A 19,480-nucleotide genomic window follows, 5' to 3' on the forward strand; every position below is an offset into this window, starting at 1 on the left:
GACACACACGTGAAAGACACAGACTCAGATGTCGAGAGAGTTTGAGGTGATCAGAGGATTTGTTGCTGCTGTGAACACGTGTTAGCGGAGAATCTCTCACTGTGTCGTGCATGTGTGAAGTGAAAAACCTCGAGATCCTCCGTGCCTGAGAACGGCTTTAGAGAAAACTCTTAAAAGTGCTTTTACTGGAGCTGCACTTTACTCAGGTCAGGATTGAAGTACTTATCCTATAGTTTTGCTTATATTAGACATAGGAAAAGTGTAAAACTTCCCAGATTCATCTTGCATCCCTGTGAACCAACAGAGAAGGAGGAGAACTGGGTGTAGACCCGCCGACCCTCAAAGCCATGTCCACCCTCAGCTCGTAGGTCTGGGTCATCAGATGCATCGTCTCCAAAGTGAAGAGATAATCTGAATTAAACAGCTTTAAACGGACCAATTTATTTATTTATTTTATTTGTAAACCAGCCGAATTTTACAGGATTATTATATTCTTATAGTTATATGTAAAACTAAGTAAACACTTGGCGACGTTAGAGCTGTCGGCTGTTTGTTATCAATCTGTAAAGTAAGTGGAAGTTGGTAAAAAGTTTCATGTTTTCCTTTTCATACTCTGCTGGCAGACTGACACACTCAGAGCAGCGTCTGATCCGGTGTTGTTCCGGTGAGAGTTGGTTTGAGATTAACGCCGGAACTCGTCTGCCTCCCCCCTTCCTCCCCCATCCTCCTCCTCCTCCTCCTCCTCCTACTCCTCCATGCTCTGGACTTTGTCACTGTGAGCCAGGTATTTTTAGCCGTGACATAATGCCCCTATCTCCCTCTCTCTCTCCCCCTCTCTCTCTCTCACACACACACACACACACACACACACACACACACACACACACACACGTAGCCTTTCACTCTCGGCCTCTCCCTCACCCTCCCTCTCACACAGACCGTCCCTCCCCCTCTCCTCCCTTGCCCCCCCATCCCTCCCTGCCTGGCTCGCAGGCTAAGGCTATAGCTGCCACAGTAATTGAGTGCTCAGGTTTCACACTTTGAGCTGCGGGCCGAGGGAAACATGGCAGTGGAGGAGGCAGCGGACTATCTGGCAGAAGTAAGTCGTTACTGCACTTTAGAGAAATGACGCCGCCGAGCAGAGCCGACCGTCGGCACGCTCACCTGACCTCACCTCTCGGCTCTGCATCACCTCTAGCCAGACTCAGAGGTGCTCAGCTGACGGTGGCGTGTGCGGCGGTCATGGCTCCAGAGATGGGACATATTGTGGGACGGGTTGTGGGAGGTTAGAGGCTGTGGGGGGGGGGGGGGGGGTCGGCGGTGGTCGTGGATGGGACGGGTGGCTGTTGCAACTCTGCTGCACCACTCTGCTGCAGTGTGCGTGTTTATATACAGTGTGTGTGTGTGTGTGTGTGAGCATATGACTGTGTCCTGGCTCACTGTTGTTATACATCTTTACCTCCTGCTGGTTATTATGCACAAATGAGCCTGTGCAGTTTGCTGTGGCCCCAGTTCCATGTTGCAGCCGTGTGAATGGGAGCACCTGACCTTGGACTGCAGCGCATGCTCTGTGTGTTCGCACGGAAAAAGGAGAATGAAAGAGCAAAAAGGAGAGAAATCCAGGGAAAGAGAAGAGGGAGAGATGTTAGAGGAAGCTTTTTTTAAATCAGCTGATCAGAAGTCTCCTGAACGTGCTGATGTGTGACACAGCGTCTGCAGCGTGTGTTGTGACATCGTCATGGGTCACAGCTGAAGTGGCACTTTGGAAAGAATCCGCAGGAGGATGTGAATTTAACGTACCGAGGTGTTTAGATATAATCAGATTTTAACGCGTGTTTCATTGAATGGACGTGTGGTGTCATGTCACAGTCTCTGCTCCCTCGGTGCAGTCGGCTGGGGGCAGCTCCTCTGTCGGAATGTGTGTAACTGTATGAGCGTGAAGCTCCGTGTCGTGGAAAAAGAGCGACTGTCGCATTCTTTGCATTTCTCTCCCGGAGAAATAAAGTTTCACTTAACAAGTCTCCACTCTGCTGTTACCAGTAAATTCTCTCGGAGGTTGAATCAGATCCGAATGTTTGAATCCGGAGTTTTTCAAAGAACATGTGTTCATTCTGTAAGAAAATCTATTTTAAAACTAGAATGTCACTCAGTCGAGCTCACACCTCCAACAACTGTCCCTTAGAAGTCATTCAAGCTGCACCAAATTTCAAATAGTCAAAAAACACTGTATTTTGCAAAGGTAAAGAAAATCCTGGATCTGCTACATAATGTGTTCTTCCCCGACCCAAACCGTCCTTCACCAAGTTATCTGTCCAGTAGTTTGTCAGTAATCCTGCTAACTAACAGACAAACACAGACAGAACCATCCTGTATATCCACCACTTTCCGTGCAAATCTGTTATTAAACCATCTTTTTTTAATAAGAACACAATTAAACAGATTACAGGAGATAAAATCAGTTTTGCAGACATTAAAACTTAAAAAAGTAGGTGCAGAGGCAGGTTTAGTGTCGTTAAACGTTTGGTTTGTCTCACGAGAACGAAGCTGGAAGACGTTTGAAGGATGTATCGTCGTTCACCGTTGCAGATTAAAGTCTTCAGCTCGAATGTGGACACGGAAACAGAAGTTTAATGTAAAAACTAAAACTTGAAATTGCTCACCTAACATGATTTTTGAGCATTTTATGGAACTAACTTAGTTTTTTGTGTCACGTTGGCCTGAAAACAACAGAAAATACAAATATAAAATCTCGGATTAGAGCGATTCCCGGTATATTCAGGTTCTGGCCGGGTTAGGACCTTCTGGTCGGCGGTTCGATCCCCGGCTGGTCCGGTCAACATGCTGTGTGAATGATATATACGATGATATGACTGTGTGGATGAATGGATGTCGGTGACTTTATTGTTTTTATAAATCTAATAGTTTTGGTTTCTCATCATTCATATGAGCTTTTATGTCATTTTATAGAAATACAGTATATTCACTTCATATGAGATCATCTTTTATAGTTTGACCACACTTTGTTTTAATATTATTATTATTAATATTATTATGATGCTTGAAGTGTAAAAGCTTCTTGACTAGAACATTTAAAAAACAGCTTTCAAAGAACCCAGTCCCTTAAACGTGCTGCAACTCACAATTCTTAGTATGTGGAACTCATAATGAGAAAGTTTATATAATTATATAATCATCTGAACAAAAGATAATTATTTCATGCAACTTTTTCTTGAAAGCTTAAGAGTTGACCTCAAACTTCCAAAGGTTGTTCAAAGTGTTACAGACGATACGGGAGGTGTGACACAGCTCCAGCATCCATTTGAATAGGAGACATTTTAACTGGTTCTAATTTAGTCGTGGAATGGCTTCCATAGGATCATGTGGCTTATATACATACGTGCACTGTGCTGTCTATTGATAGTCAACAGCTTCTCTGCGTCTCTTTATCGTTATCTCTCTCTTTTGTCTTTCCTCAGTCTTTTGTTGAAACGTCTGAACAGAACAAGAGAGTTTTCTCTTCAGCTCTGAAACCCAAACACTATTTAATCACCCACACAAAGATGTAAACATCCTGTCACTGATCCTGACTCTTGTTCTTGTTCTCTCCTGACTCCAGTAGAGACGTAGAGGTTTGACGGTCCCTTCATTTCACTGTCAGGTTACGTGATTGGAATTTCTGTCAGAACGTCATGTTGTGTGTTTACCTGGACACCAATAATCTGATATTAACCCGAGGAAGCCGATAGTCTGAATAAGATGCTGCCATGTAAACAGCCTGCTCTGATTATCTTAACCTGAACAAGATCATAATCATTCATAATCTGTGTTCGAGCAGCTTCCTTCATTTTCGTCCACAGGAGGATTTACAGTTGATCTTCTTACACTTCTATCTCTTTACAACCACTGTATTTCTATATAAATACTAATAAAGGAAGCTAAAGCAAAGTGTTACCAATAATAATAACGATAGAACCGGTAATAATGATTCTAAATATTATTATTATGCATTTATTTTGTAAAATACTCACATTATCAGTGATTTAATTTAACTTGTGCGTGTGATGTCATGGTCCCAGTCTGACAGTCAGTAAGCCCCCTCGTCTCCGCACCACTGACTGGATGCTGACACCCAAAACATACTGTGTGTGTGTGTGTGTGTGTGTGTGTGTGTGTGTGTGTGTGTGTTGTGTGTGTGTGTGTGTGTGTGTGTGTGTGTGTGTGTGTGTGTGTGTGTGTGTGTGTGTGTGTGTGTGTGTGTGTGTGTGTGTGTGTGTGTGTGTGTGTGTGTGTCTGTGTGTGTGAGATGATGAACTGCGATAACATCCATTCACTGAGTGGGGAAGTGAGCTCAGCGATCAGCTTTGGCCAACAATCTGTCTACAATAACACAGATCATGGAGCAGTAGACGACGACGTAAGATAATTATTGAGATGACGTAAAAAAGTTCAGAGGATTTTGAATAGTTTCTGGACGGTTTCATCACAAACAGAAAAATTAAATGACAAACAAAAAAGAATCACTTGCAGTTTAGATGCTCACGACATATACAATAAATACACAATATTTACAGTCTCAGGCTCATAAGCATCAACTTTTTACCCTTTAAAACATAAATTATTCATTTTTCTTTGCTTTCTTTTTCTTTTAAAGTTTGCAGTTTCCTTATATGGTGGAAATCAGTTATCATATATTGATTATCAGGGGAGGTTTAGGTGGATTATCATCATTCTCTCTCATTATTATTACATGAACTCACTTTCTGTTTTCAAAATGTTTCAGATGATTTGTTTGAAATGTAATTTAACTGCTGCAGGGTCTGTTCTGAACCTTCCTGTTGGGACTGGTCTGTTGTTCGGTCTGTGGTGATGCTGGTTGCAGCTTTTCTTTCTGAAACTGTAAAAGTGACCTGCAGTAATAGACTCAAATTAAACCACCTCTTTTGTTCCTTCCCTGTTTCCGGGTGTTTCATCCTGTGTGTTCATGAGTGATGCTCGTCGCTGTAACTCGGTGAATCAGCTTGTGACAGTTTTTACGAGGTTAATGTTTGTTCAGTGCAAACAAGCAGCTGGTTTGTGAAGGAGCACGGATGCAAAACTGAAAACATGCGACCTCTGATATGACACTATCGTCCTGTTACTGACTGTGCACTGCCTTGTGTGTGTGTGTGTGTGTGTGTCTGTCTGTGTGTGTGCACTTGCTAGAGGATCTTGCAGGTTGCCAGCAGCACAGTGTAACTGGAGAGTTCCCATCCTGTGCTCTCTCTGACTGGGTGTGGTGGACTGTAGCACTGGACTGCAATCATGAAATCAGAGACACACACACACCGACTCCTGTATGTCTGTCTTTCCCGTGTGTTTTCAGCCAGCTTCAACATCCACACTCCGTCTTCACACGGTCGTACGCTCGGCCGCACCCTGAAGTCCTCACAGACTCGTATAAACATGTGCACACGCGGCGTGTTTACTTCCCTGCGCTCAGCCCGATGACTGCAGGTTGACTGCAAATTACTGTGTTCCTCATTCAGCCTGATCCTGTTGTTGTTTTAGTTAATGTACAAGCTTCAAGGGATAAATTCAGCTCATGTCTCGTCGCAGGGATTCACAGGGATTGAATGACTCATAAATACATTTAAATATTTGCTTCCCTATTTCTGAAATATTAAACAGCCTGGGACAAGCTCCCAGATGTCCTATTTGCTTCAGTGCAAAAAGAGATTTGGAATTTTCTCTTGGAGACGAGCAGGTTGTTATGTTTCCTGGTTTTCCTGCACATGTGGGGACCTTGTACTCGTCAGCGCTCTGTGCGTTGCTGAGGTCGAGATGACGAACTTTCTCTTTCTGTGTTCTCCTGCAGACGGATGTAAATGCCTGTTATCTGCGATCAGCTCGGGCCGGGAACCTGGAGAAAGCTTTGGACTACCTGAAAAATGGAGTCGACATCAACATATGCAATCAGGTATGTGCTCTAGCATTTTGTGGGGATGCAGGAATCTTTCAGTCAGGAAGCTGATACCAGTCGTCAACTTAAAGGAGACATCAACATCTAAACTAGTGTTATAACTGTAAAAGGTTTAAATGCTGTCCATCGCTGCAGCTCCTCTTTTCAGCCTCTGTCGGAAACTCTAGATTTTAGCTCCTGTCTCTTTAAGGCCCCCCCTCCTGAAAAAGCCCAGTCTGCTCTGATTGGTCAACTGGGCCACTCTGTTGTGATTGGTCAACCACTTCCAGCGCGTGTTGGAAATGTCGACCTCCGCTTTCGCTTTACCTGCTTTATTAGGGGGCGTGTCAGACGATAGCCAATAGTTGGTGATGTTATTTTCGACTCACGTGCACTAAACGTGTATTATTCTTACAGGAAATCGCGTGTCCAGCTGTTTAACGACATAACTAACGAAACCTTTATACAGATGTTTGTCCTTGTCGTTCACAACAACAGAAAAATCTCATATTCAGGTGAGGGGTGGCGCCTCGGTAGATCATGGAGGAGGCACATGACATATTTATCGTTAAAAGTTCTCGAATCTCGTCGTCTTTCCGAGGTTAACTCTTCATCGGTGACTTCTACGTGTTTGGTTTCTCTTTTTCATCCTTAGATATTTGTGTTCTTCCAGTTTAATGTCTATAAACTGGAAGAACATTTTCAGACCCCGTCAGAATATGGAAATACAGAAAAATGTCCGTTCAGTGCAGCTCTAGAAGCAGCAAAGTAAGAGTCTGATAGAGAAAACACGTCCTCAGCTATTTAAAGGAAGAGTGTCGATATGTTCAGGATCTAATTATTCCCCTTATGTTCGTTTTAAAATGTCTCTCGTCTCCAGAACGGCCTGAACGCGCTTCATCTGGCCTCAAAGGAGGGACATGTGGAGGTGGTGGCTGAACTCATCAAGCAGGGCGCCAACGTGGACGCAGCAACCAAGGTTTGTGCCACCCGGGAGTTTCACACACACACACACACACACAGACACACACACACAGTGGCTCACTCGGGCTATGCATGAATTCACACACACACTGGAGTTTGCTGCGTCAGCTCCTTCTCAAAGTCACACTGCCTGAGCAGCAGTTAAAGAGATAAACGGTTGTGTGTTTGCACCGAGGTGCAGCGACGTGATTTAGTGGAAGGAAATAACGTGTTTTGTCGTTTGCAGGACAGTGTTTTCCACTTGCACTGGGTGGTGCATCTAATTATGTGCGACCGAACCCGGCGATGTGCAGTTACATGGCCACGCCTGTAAATCACCTCGACCCCAAACGGGCTTTAAAAATGAAACCTGTCTTCAAACGTTATGCACTGTTACGTTTGGTTTTCATGAACCTAAAAGAAATAAAATGGTCTAGTCTTCCTATTGCGTCACCAGCTTGTGCCGGTGTTATAGCCGTCGCCTAGCAACAAAGCTACGGACAGAAATCGGTTTAATCAGTTGATTCAAAATGTTGAAAACCAGATTTTTTAAAAACTTGTTTACCTTTACCTGTGTCGGTTGAGAACTAACATTTTAAAATACGTTCTCCTGATGTTTTCGCCTCACGTGTTGACGCCATTACTTCTTTGAAAAACACTGAAGCGCAATGAATCATGGGAAATGTCGGGCCAGGAAGGCTAACGGTGTTTTCTAACGTAGCTGCGGCTCTAGTTCAGCAGAGGAGGAGAAACGTGAGAAGAACGAAGAGATTCAGTCGTTCAGATTCAGGAATGAGGAGATTGTAAATGTGGGGATTCCAGTGGCGGCGGCGGCGGCAACGACAACACGGCGACAGCTGCTGTTCGCTGACACAAACACAACAGGTGCCTCCGGAACAGGCTCAGTGCCTGAAACTTCCTCTCATTACAAACTTCTCTCTGTCTCCACACCAGTGGAAAGCCAGAGGCCGGAGGCAGTTTGGTTTCAGGTTCTACGTCGCATTTTTGTAAACCTGATATCTCAAGAACGACTTTAAAAAATCACAGATTAACGGAGTAGATTTGTGTGCATGTTGAACATCTCTCAATGTCTTGGACTAAAAGATGAACTGATCCCATTTCAGTGGTCAAAGGTCAAAGGTCACGGTGACCTCTGGGGAATAACATGCACTTAGACTGAAACTGTACCGGACTCGTATAAACAACAAAAACGATTTCACTTTGTAATCAGATGTTTCTGATGTTTTTCAAGCAGAAAGGAAACACAGCGCTGCACATAGCTTCTCTCGCCGGACAGACGGACGTGGTGAAGGAGCTGGTGACACACGGAGCCAACGTCAACGCACAGTCTCAGGTAACACACACACACACACACACACACACACACACACACACACACACACACACACACACACACACACACACCACTGGTCTGGTCACCACAGCAACTAGTCGTTGGTCTAATCCTGTGAAACGTTGATGTGGTCAATTAACTGCGGATGTGTTTTATTTGTCCTTGATCACAGCTGCGATTTTGACTTTGAACTTCAAATGAAATATGTGAGGGACACGAGGATAAATACAAAGAACAGAGGAGGAGGAGGAGATTTATTTTCAATGCTAAAGTGGATTTGGGATATTTGTGTTGCTGTGGAGAACTGTTTTCATGGCCACACGCACGCACGCACGCACACACACACACACACACACACACACACACACACACACACACACACACACACACACACACACACCTCTCCAACCCCAGATCAGCTCTTATCTTCGCTCTTATCAGGTGTGAGGTATGTGCGGAGGTGACAGTATGTACTCCACGATCCTCAGAAAGTCTATATGCAGCTGTAGAGGACAGAGAGAAAAGGTCCCGGCTATGATACAATAAAACCGTAGCAATATATCATGATGGAGCAAATTCTTTTTAATGAAATTAAATCCCTGAAAAATCAAGAGACTTAATGACATTAGTGCAAAAATTCCATATTCCTACAAAGCCGTGCTATTGATGATCAACACAGCTCACAAACAGTTACTGCAAACTGAAATATTGATGATGTTATAGATTCTCATTTTCATACACAGCAACATACAGGACGTACAAGCTGTGTCTCTTCAGGGGACACACAGCCAGTGAAGGCCGAACCAAAAATGAGACGTCTCCTCTACGAAGGTTTCCTGTGATTTGCGTCACCAGCTTGTCCCTCCCCTTGCCGCTGTTGCCTAGCAACAGAGCTGCAGTTGGACACGAGGAGAAAGTTTCACTACCCCTTGATTTTTTTTATATCATGTAAAGCTTGAGTTGAAGCCTGACACTTGCGTTTAAAAGTGTAAGCATCGGACAGTCTGGTCTCATCACTCTCACGCTCTCAGGCCACATTACTCTGCTTTTATTTGAAAACACATTACTCTGCCATGGAAACGTCTGGTGTCCACACTACTCCAGAGTTCTAGAGCTGCGTTTTAGTCTGGACGCACAGAAACAGACGACGTAGACACTCACAACTCACACGTAACCTTTGCCGATTGGTCAGGCTCCCGTCACATGACCCTCTCCAGGAGGAAACTGTTGTCTTTGCTCACGGCTGATGTGCTGTTAAATTCTGCATTTTACAATAATACAGCTGTTTGTATGTGGAGGAGACGAGCTACGTATATATTATTCCTGCAATTCCTCTTTACACCGGCACGTGCACGCCATGTGTGTGTGAGGGGTCACATGATACGTGTGTTTAAGGCGTGTTAGTATGGACGAGTTATAATAACGATACTTCAGTTTTTATTCCTGTGCAGAGAAGTTAAGTTCAGACTGTTTAGTCTCAGATGTGATCCCCTCATTGTTTAAAACACAGACACGATGATGATGATGATGATGATGATGATGATGATGATGATGATGATGATGACTGTGTCTTCTCTCCTCCACCAGAATGGCTTCACTCCGCTCTACATGGCGGCGCAGGAGAACCACATGGTTGTGGTCCAGTATCTATTGGACCACGGCTCCAGTCAGAGCATCGCCACCGAGGTAAATACACTGTCACACACACAAACACATCATTTACTGTACAAACACACTTTAACTGCTGTTTACGCTGCTGAGCCCCTCGCAGCCTCGGATAACTACCCTCAGGCCCAACCCCTCATTTCTCCGCCCTGTAATTACACTGCAGCCTCACGACTCTGTGGTGCAGGTGGTAAATAGGTGCCGGCCACCAGCGGCTCATCCAGACTGGAGGCTCATTTACCTTCAACGTTTCAAACAATAAACTTCGTCCTGTGTGTGTTGGTGCTCGTCGTCTGCAAGTTTACACACTCAACAGAGCAGAGCAGTACCACTGGGAGTCGTGGGGGGGCAGTGTTGCTAATAGTTCAACTCAGACGAGCACAGGAAGACATTTCACCAATGGTTGAACTTTTTGAGTTTGCAAGTTGATATATTCATAAATAGATGAAAATTAATAATTAAATACATTGATAAATGAAACAATAAATGCAGTTTGCATGACAAAAGCTGTTTCTGTATTCCTACCTTAGTTCATTAATTTATTTATATATTTACTAAACATTAAATATTATTAAAATTATCATGTTATTAAAAATAAATATATGTGAAAATTAGTCATTAAATAAAATAATAAAAAAAGCAGTTTCTGTATTTTTACATTAATTAATAAATGTATTTCTGCATTCATTTATTATTTATTAAACGTTTAGTTCTATTAAAAATAAATAAATGTAGAAATAAATAATTAAATACATTTAAAAAATTTAAAGTTTACATTCATTTATTGATCAAACATAAAATATTATAAAAATATATTATACATTATTAAAAAAGAAATTCAGAAGTCACAACAAAGCAACACGGTTGTTTTTTTATTCAGCGACGTGACTTTTGTCTCATGACGCAGCCGCTTGTGTTTTCTGAATATACGACTGAATCTGTTTGTGTCACTGAGGAGTTTAGATTCTTCTTCCTCACAACACCCCATGGCTTCCTCTTCCTCTTCCTCTTCCTCCTTCTCTTCCTCTTCCTCCTTTCACCTCCTTGGCTCTCCTCCCCGCTCGTCTTCTCCTCTCATCTCGTATTTTTCTCCACCTCCGTCGTTCCTCCTTCTGTCTGCCTCCTTCTCGTCTCCCCGTCCTCCTCCTTTCCTCCTCCGGTGGGAGACAGGATGAATTATTCATGTGGGGAAATGTATATCCATGTTGGAAGAAACTCCCGGTGTTGAATAATTCATATTTCTGCATTTCAGAATAACACGAGGCTGAATAGATTAGAAACTCCTTGTTTTTTTGGATCTTATGTCTCCTCTTGGTCTTTCTGTTGTTCCATATATTGTGATTTTGCAGAAACTGTAAAACATCATAATAAGTTAAATCCACATTTGTCCTCGATATTTTCTCTGCTGCGGTTTCAGGCTGTTTGATATTAAAATTCATGTTTTTAAATTCACGTTAACAAGAATCATACATGTTAGACATAGATTCATTTATTTATGTTGAGGTTTTTGAGGTTTGAGACAATTTGCTGTGTCACTGTTTGTCCTTCAGATTGTAGATTGAGATCAAAAAGCCCGTTAGTGTGTCTTTGTTTGCTGTTGTTGTGTGTCGAGGTATTTTTAGGACATTAAAATGGTTTTGTTTTCTCCTGAATCTCTGATGAAGATGATGAAACACGAGGGCGGAGCAGCTGAGGGGCGACTTATGACTTTAGAAATTCTTCAAATGGCTAAATTTATGCACTTGAATTTATGTGTGTGTGTGTGTGTGTGTGTGTGTGTGTGTTCAGCCCCTGTCTCCATGGGGAGGTTCTACTTTGATGTGTGGCTGTGATGATGATGCTGACTTAGTTTTATCCAGACAGTCGGCATCCTGTGCACACGCACACACACGCACACACACACACACACACACACACACACACACACACACACACACACACACACACACACACACACACACACACACACACACACACAATAAATGAGAAACAAAGCAGAACTACCAGCACCATCATCCATGACTCATCAAAGAAAATTAAAATTAAATTAACACAGATTATGTGTGTGTGTGCAAATAGCAACTATTGTCATCATTGATTCATCTGATTGTTTTTGTGATTTAATATCAATATGTTTCATCCATAAAACATCAGAGTAGTGAAATGTTTATTTGTGTTCAGTGCTGGGACCATGACGAACATCGTCTGCTAAACATTAGCATGTTAGCCAGCTGTTCCTCTGAGACGTCTTCAGAGATACGATAGAAATAATATTCAGCTCTGTATAAATCAAACTGATCATATTCCATGCAGTGTGTTTTTGGGAGGGCTTTTATTCGAGTTGCCAGTAGGTGGCGCGATTACTTTAACTGTATATTGGCATTTGTAGGTTCTTCAGACTCTGATTCACATCAAACATGTGACGTTTGGAGCAGATTAAACAATGTGTGTGATTTTTAACACATGATCCGACCACATTTCATTCATGAAGGTGAAATGCGCCCTGGGGGGGGGGCTGCTTCGTTAAGTGTTGTAGGGGGCGCTATGGAGCCATTCTCCCACACGCAAACCTGAGAACCATAAAACATGGGAATTTTGTTTCAAAACTTTTCAAGCATGTAAAGGATTTGACTGTAAATAATAATAGATGATGTGTGAGTGAACACTTTGTGAAGCTGAGAAGAAAACATTACATTTACATTTGCTCTGCAGCTTAACTCCAGTCGTCCCACAGAGTCAGTGACTGTGTGTGTGTGTGTGTGTTGGTCTCTCAGGACGGTTTCACTCCCCTGGCGGTGGCGCTGCAGCAGGGCCACGACCAGGTGGTTTCCCTCCTGCTGGAGAACGACACCAAGGGGAAGGTCCGCCTCCCGGCGCTGCACATCGCCGCACGGAAGGACGACACCAAGGCCGCCGCCCTCCTCCTCCAGAACGACCACAACGCTGACGTGGAGTCCAAGGTAGGCAGGACTACAGCTCCCATCACGACCTGCTGTCAGACAGGAAGTCATTCTCTTCATTATTGTCCTGGTTCTTTGCAGCTTCGTGAATTATGGACACGACTCATATTCACCGAACCAGTGTTTGAGTCACTTTAGTCATTTAAAAACTCTCTTAATATTTTGCCTCTTTAAATTATGACTCAATTCTCGTAATATTCTGACCTTTTCCTCATATTATGATTTTTTTGTCATTAAATTACAACTTCATTCTCATAATATTACGACTTTCTTCTCAATTATGATTTAATTCTCATAATATTTAGACTATTATTGTAAAATTATTACTTTTTTCTCGTAAAATTACGAAATTGCTGTCATACTTCAGCCAAAAAACGTTTTCTGACATTGTTTTATTTAAAAAATTTTGGTGAACCAGTTGGGGCTTTTAAGAAAACGTATTTAAATCTCTGGGCTCGAACAAAAACCTCAAAGTCTCAGGACAATGAACCGGGTTGTTTTTATTAACTGAGATATTAATGTAGAAGAAATCAGATACGATGGAGGAGAATCCATCGTCCAGACGTTTCCTTTTAGTTCATTCCCACATGCTCATCCTGCAGCTTGGTGCAGCCATGGCGTTGTTGTTGATGTTCTTGTTGTTGGTGTTTTTGTTGGTGTTTTTGTTGGTGGTGGTGTTGTTGGTGTTTTTGTTGTGGTGCACTAACCACCCCATTCTCTCCTCCTCCTCCTCCTCCTCTTCCTCCCTCTATTCGTTTTTCTTACCCTGCCGCTCCCCTTGTTCCTTTTTCCCTTCTAGATGATGGTGAATAGAACAACAGAGGTACATCTCTTCTTCTCTTCTCTTCTCTTCTCTTCTCTTCTCTTCTCTTCTCTTCTCCTCTCTTCCTCTTCTCTTCTCTTCTCTTCTCTTCTCTTCTCTTCTCTTCCTCTTCCTCTCCTCCTCCTCTCCTCTTCGTTCACTCACGGTCATTGCAGAGCCAAAGCTTTCTGTCTGCTGGCACGAATGCTTTTGCCGTTCCACCTCTTGTGTCTTGTTTTTTTGAGCCTGCTTCGCTTTTCGACTTTGCTTTGTGTGTTTGCAGTCGTTTGCTGCTTTTGGTCCTTTTTCTGGTATTTTAAATAGAAAACGAGAAGAAAAGAAGGAAGAAGTTACATTTCTATAACAAATAAAAGCTTTATTTCTCTTCTCTCAGGCTTTCTCCACTTAACTGGCTAATTTATATGTTTCATACGTAAACAGTAAACTCAGTCTTCACGTATTTACAAAATCAATATTTTTTTTGTCTTATGAATCAAAGAATCACACAGTTCACAATAAAAGTAGAAAACTAAATGAAACTCTTTTTCTAGACAACAAAACCTTCTCAGATTGTCTGAGTTTCATATTTTAAAGTTTTTTGTTAAGGTTTCATTAAAGCAGCCAATTCTATCTCGACTCTGTGTCACTAATACAGATGCATGTTCACCTGCATGTTGTTTTTATCCTGTCAGATGAACGTTTACAACATTTTTTGCAAAAAGGACAATTGGACACCCAGAGTTTGCATTTTCCCAGATTCACAAACTTTTTTTATTTGAGAGGAGCTGATTGGTTTGTTCATATTTATATTATTGTTTATTTTATCCACTTCAACCCTGGTTCACATGACTTTTTCAAAAGGAGGGTACAAATACGCAATATCCTCAGTGGTCACTTTATTAGGTACACCTATAAAATAGAAGAAATAGAAGAAACACACCGTAATTAACTCTGAACCTTTAAAACTCATTTTAATGAAGCTGCTGTTTTAAGGTAAAAAGGTAAGATAGTGTTGCTTTAGTAAAGTGACCAGAGAGTCTCACATGTTTAAACTTTCAGAGCATGTTGGACTGATGCTTTGCTGGTCTGCTTTGCTCCGCTGTCGGCCGACCGCTGCTGTATGCGATGTCCCATCATGCTTTGCTCGCGGCTCGTCAGGACGCTTCTGTTCTTCTCCCGTTGAGTGATTCTGTTTTTGGTTTGTCCCTCGTCCCTCAGAGCGGCTTCACTCCTCTTCATATCGCGGCTCACTACGGAAACATCAACGTAGCAACGCTGCTGCTGAACAGAGGAGCAGCTGTGGACTTCAAGGCGAGGGTAGGCACACACACACACACACACACACACACACACACACACACACACACACACACACACACACACACACACACACACACACACACACACACACACACTCTAACAGGCCTTTTGAAGTGAGTACTGCTGCAACCACTCCAACACTCTCACACTAGAGGGCAGGATGACATGTAGGAATCTATAGCTGTGTGTGTGTGTGTGTTCGTGTGTGTGTGTGTGTGTGTGTGTGTGTGTGTGTGTGTGTGTTTTAATTAACGTCAATCAGTGCTTTAATAGATTAGAATTAACTCTAACCCTAAGTTGTACCAGTTTCATAAAGATCGATGAATTTAGCTCTTGAGGAATCAACCAGAATGTCATAAACAAAACGTTGTATCTCACGATGCCAAAGAAGGTAATAAAGAATTCAAGGATCTGCCCCTTTGTCTGCATCCGGGCCAGAATTGAATGGGTTGGTTCTTGGCCCGTTTCCCGTCCTCTACTCCAAGTTTCAGTATCATCAGTTCTGAAGTCATCAACAACAGACAAACATGAAGCGATGAAAACCTAATGGATCGTTTCTCTCTCCTCAGAACGACATCACGCCGATGCACGTAGCGTCCAAACGAGGGAACGGCAACATGGTGCGACTGCTGCTGGAGAGGGGCGCCAAGATAGATGCACGGACCAAGGTACACACACAGACACACACACACACACACACACACACACACACACACACACACACACACACACACACACACACGTGTTTAATATCTTCATTTACAAGGTGTCAGAAGCAGCTGAAGGTTTTTCTTCAACCTCTCAGACAAACACGTGATTGTTTAAATGTGATGAAATCCTCAAACCGACCTGTGTGGGGGAGCGAGGGCTCGTCTGCAGTGAGACCTTCACTGAAGCTGCTGTTTGTGGTTGATTCTCCCAGGACGGTCTGACTCCTCTTCACTGTGGAGCCAGGAGTGGTCACGAGCAGGTGGTGGAGATGCTGCTGGACAGAGGAGCTCCGATACTGTCAAAGACCAAGGTTCGATTTCCCCCTGTTGTCTATTTACGTTGTCCATACGTCAAGTCGCATTCATGTGAACACAACATCTCGAGAACGACTTGAGGGAACTTCTTCAAATTTGGTACAAACGTTCAGTTGCACCCAAGAATGAACTGATTAGAGTTTGGTGGTAGAAGGTCAAAGGTCAAGGTCGCAGCGAACTCGCAAATCCATTTTTTCTAATCTACTTCCTCTGTTTTCCCTCCAGAACGGTTTGTCTCCCCTCCACATGGCGACGCAGGGCGACCACCTCAACTGCGTCCAGCTGCTGCTGCACCACGAGGTGCCCGTGGACGACGTGACCAACGACTACCTGACGGCGCTGCACGTAGCTGCCCACTGCGGACACTACAAGGTGGCAAAGGTCATCGTGGACAAGAAGGCCAACCCCAACGCCAAGGCTCTGGTGAGGATCAATACGATTCTGGGCTTTTAGTCATAATTACAAAGTTTATGGTTTTCTCTTCATCCCGTTCCTTTTCACACTGAGATGATTGGTGACTTTCTTTCTCCTTGAAACTCAATAATCCGGAAATACATCTTCATTGTGCTTTATTTGTATTTGTATAAAACATTTGTATTCACACAAACTACAGCACCCTTAGAGGCTGGAGGAAGAAGTGTATTTTTACCTCACTGTGTATTGACCCTCTATAGTTTTAACATTAGAGGAACAGTTTCAGTTCATTCCTGAGCCACGTTTAAAGAGTTACGGAAATGTTTCTCTGCTTGTGAGAAAAAGACTTTTAACCTTTAAGGTAAAAGCTCATTTAAACAACATAAAATAGCCACCAGGTTCATGTGAGAAGGTGCATGTATGAAAAGAGGGAAGAGAGGAAGTGAAGTAAAAGAAAATTAGGTGAATTCCTGCAGCAGAGACCTGAATCTAAGGTTTCAGTGACGAAATCAGGTTTTGATGATTTCATCTCCCAACTGACCAAAGATTTCCTCCTCCTTTCAAGTCATTTCCTCTCTCCCTCCGCTCTTTCCTTTCCTCCTCTTCATCCCTACGTTTTGGTTCCGTTACGTCAAAAAGAGCGAAATGAGGGATTCAAATGGAGAAGAGAAGAGACAGAACATGAGAGGAGAGAGAGGAGGTGAAGGAAGCAGACGAGGAGGCAGAAGGAGACTTTGCAGCCGCTGTCTCTGGCGTGAAGACAACCATCTCCGCTCTGTAACGGGAGAAGCCTGGGTGTGGTTAGAGCGCTGGGACTTTACAGCCAGAGAGAGAGAGAGAATGAGAAAAGGGGAAAATGAAGTCATAGGATCGAAGCAGAAACCTCAAAGTCAGGAGCGTAAGACGGGGGAGGAGGGGGAGGAGTGTATGAGCTGGCGAGACGAGAGTGAGTCGTAAAGAAAAGTGTCTATTTCGGTGCCGCGTGCTTTTTATTTTTGTTTAACGGCGTACAGTCAATTATTTCCACACATGCTCGTCTGGTTTGAGAGGAAGAGTGAAAGAAAAGAGGGGTAAGAGGAGGGGGATGAAGGAAAAGAAGGTCCCCCCCCCCTTTTTACTGTATTTTCCATGTTGTCGTGCACCAGCTCTGCGAGAGCTACACACACACACACACACACACACACACACATAGAGTTTCTGGGACACTTTTAAATGTACGTTTTCCCCCCGTGTTGCAGAATGGTTTCACGCCGCTGCACATCGCCTGTAAGAAGAACCGAGTCAAGGTGATGGAGCTGCTTCTGAAGCATGGAGCATCCATACAGGCCGTCACAGAGGTACGTGTGTGTGAGAGTGTGTGTGGCATGTAAGTGGAAAGTAAGACGGAGTTAAAGCGACTTGATCTTGAATTTCCGGGAGCATCACGAGAAAAAGGTCGACAGGTTTTCTGCCTGTGTAGTTTTTTAATCTGGGTGAAGTTTGTACTTCAGCAGAAAACTTTCTATTCCTCTAAATTCATCCCCGAGAAGATAAGACTGCTTCACTTCTTCTCCTCTTTTAAATCCCTGTTAAAAATTAATTAGATTATTCTACTTTCTGTCTTTTAAAGTTTTTTTAATTGTTTTAATCGTAAAGTTCTTTGTAACCTTGTCTGGAAAAGTGCTTTATTTTGTATTATTATTACATTTGTCTGAAAGCTGGAGTGGCCTTGAAGAATGACATTTTAAAAACTGCACACAAAAGTTAATCTACAAGAGTATTATAATATCTAATAAGTCTTATTTTCTTAAATCAAGTCAATAATATCATCGTGGTGAGGTCATCTCTACCTGTGGCTACGTCCTCTCGATGAAGCTTCTGCTCCTCTCGGCTTTGTGGATCTTTAAGAGCGACACTCGGCTCGTTGTGTGTTTGTCGACGTCACCGTGTCGGTTCACTGTCACTGTGTTGTTTTCTGTTTTCAGTGCAACATGTGCTCAGCGGTAAACAGCCGACGAACACAGTCACAGACTTAGCGAAGCAATTAGCAGCTAAAGAGACGTTTCCCCTGGAGCCGGTAGAGACCAAAAACAGAGCTACAAGAGCGATTTCTTAAATGAACACTCAGCCCTTTGATCTGAGTTTGTAGGAGACGTTCTCTTTAAGGCTGATGATAAATCTGTGTCTGCAAACAGGAGGTGCATCGTTTCATTTAAAGCATGAACTGAAACTGTCTGCAGCTCATTCTGAAACCATAAATCTTTCAAATCCGGTCGTAAAGATTGTAGATATTCATACTTACAGATTATTATCGTTCTATTATTATTATTATTACTATTAATATTCCTGTGGTTGTGATTCTCCAGTCGGGTCTGACTCCGATCCACGTCGCTGCATTTATGGGACATGAAAACATCGTCCACCAGCTGATCAACCACGGAGCTTCACCCAACACAAGCAATGTGGTGAGTTCAGGGACTTTCTTTCTTTCTATCAATTAAAAACTTTCATTTTTAGAATAAACGATGCAATAAAGATGTGTATTAATGTATATATTATATATTTATTTTATAAATTAGTTTGAATATATTAATTCAATCTCATTTGATTGTATTTGTGTTTTTGTAAAAATATCAAGCCTCAATTACATTTCTTTGTCTTCTTTGATAATGACATCTGAGGAATAATCTGTATATTTCCTGCTGTGTAAACATCACATGAACATAAACAAACTCCAAATGAAAACTAGTGTTTGTGTATAACTGCTGAACAAGCGTCTGTGTGTTCGTGGTGATCAGTGTTGTGTATTTCATTTGCCACCAGGTGGTTTCAAAACGCCGGTTTTAGTAGAATTTCAAACGGAGGCTCTTGACCTGTAATTGAGTATCTTTACTTTCCTCTTCTGCTATTTGTATCCTCCGTTATGTCGTAGAAACCAACCTCCGTGTTTCCGTTGTTAGAGGAGTCAGAGAGGAGTCTCTGCAGGAGAGAGCACACGGGTGCATTAACGCTGTGTCGTCCATCAGCACTCGTCTTTAGAGGCGACAAACTCCGCTGGCG

General features: G+C 42.9%; 1 protein-coding gene and 1 long non-coding RNA gene across 12 annotated transcripts in view; one reads left to right on the plus strand and one right to left on the minus strand.

Annotated features, from left to right (window-relative positions):
- LOC117752842 (ankyrin-3-like) overlaps positions 1 to 19,480 on the plus strand; it is a 76,704-nt gene that overhangs the window by 11,475 nt on the left and 45,749 nt on the right. For 9 of the 11 annotated variants that reach the window (XM_034570521.1, XM_034570523.1, XM_034570531.1 and 6 more), the window contains exons 2-13: positions 5,855 to 5,956; positions 6,819 to 6,917; positions 8,154 to 8,255; positions 9,843 to 9,941; positions 12,695 to 12,880; positions 13,680 to 13,703; positions 14,901 to 14,999; positions 15,572 to 15,670; positions 15,925 to 16,023; positions 16,253 to 16,450; positions 17,680 to 17,778; positions 18,787 to 18,885. In XM_034570521.1, the coding sequence (XP_034426412.1) occupies positions 5,855 to 5,956; positions 6,819 to 6,917; positions 8,154 to 8,255; positions 9,843 to 9,941; positions 12,695 to 12,880; positions 13,680 to 13,703; positions 14,901 to 14,999; positions 15,572 to 15,670; positions 15,925 to 16,023; positions 16,253 to 16,450; positions 17,680 to 17,778; positions 18,787 to 18,885 (1,305 nt within the window). The remainder of the gene's footprint in view (positions 1 to 5,854; positions 5,957 to 6,818; positions 6,918 to 8,153; positions 8,256 to 9,842; positions 9,942 to 12,694; positions 12,881 to 13,679; positions 13,704 to 14,900; positions 15,000 to 15,571; positions 15,671 to 15,924; positions 16,024 to 16,252; positions 16,451 to 17,679; positions 17,779 to 18,786; positions 18,886 to 19,480) is intronic. The other 2 variants (XM_034570533.1, XM_034570532.1) reach the window with 1 other exon arrangement.
- Positions 13,926 to 14,893, minus strand: LOC117752851. Its single transcript, XR_004612157.1, has 2 exons — positions 14,726 to 14,893; positions 13,926 to 13,990 (listed from the first exon to the last, which is right to left on the minus strand). It is a non-coding gene; the product is annotated as an uncharacterized LOC117752851 (long non-coding RNA).

The sequence above is a fragment of the Hippoglossus hippoglossus genome, chromosome 19 (assembly GCF_009819705.1).
Source record: "Hippoglossus hippoglossus isolate fHipHip1 chromosome 19, fHipHip1.pri, whole genome shotgun sequence".
Taxonomy (NCBI): Eukaryota; Metazoa; Chordata; class Actinopteri; order Pleuronectiformes; family Pleuronectidae; genus Hippoglossus; species Hippoglossus hippoglossus.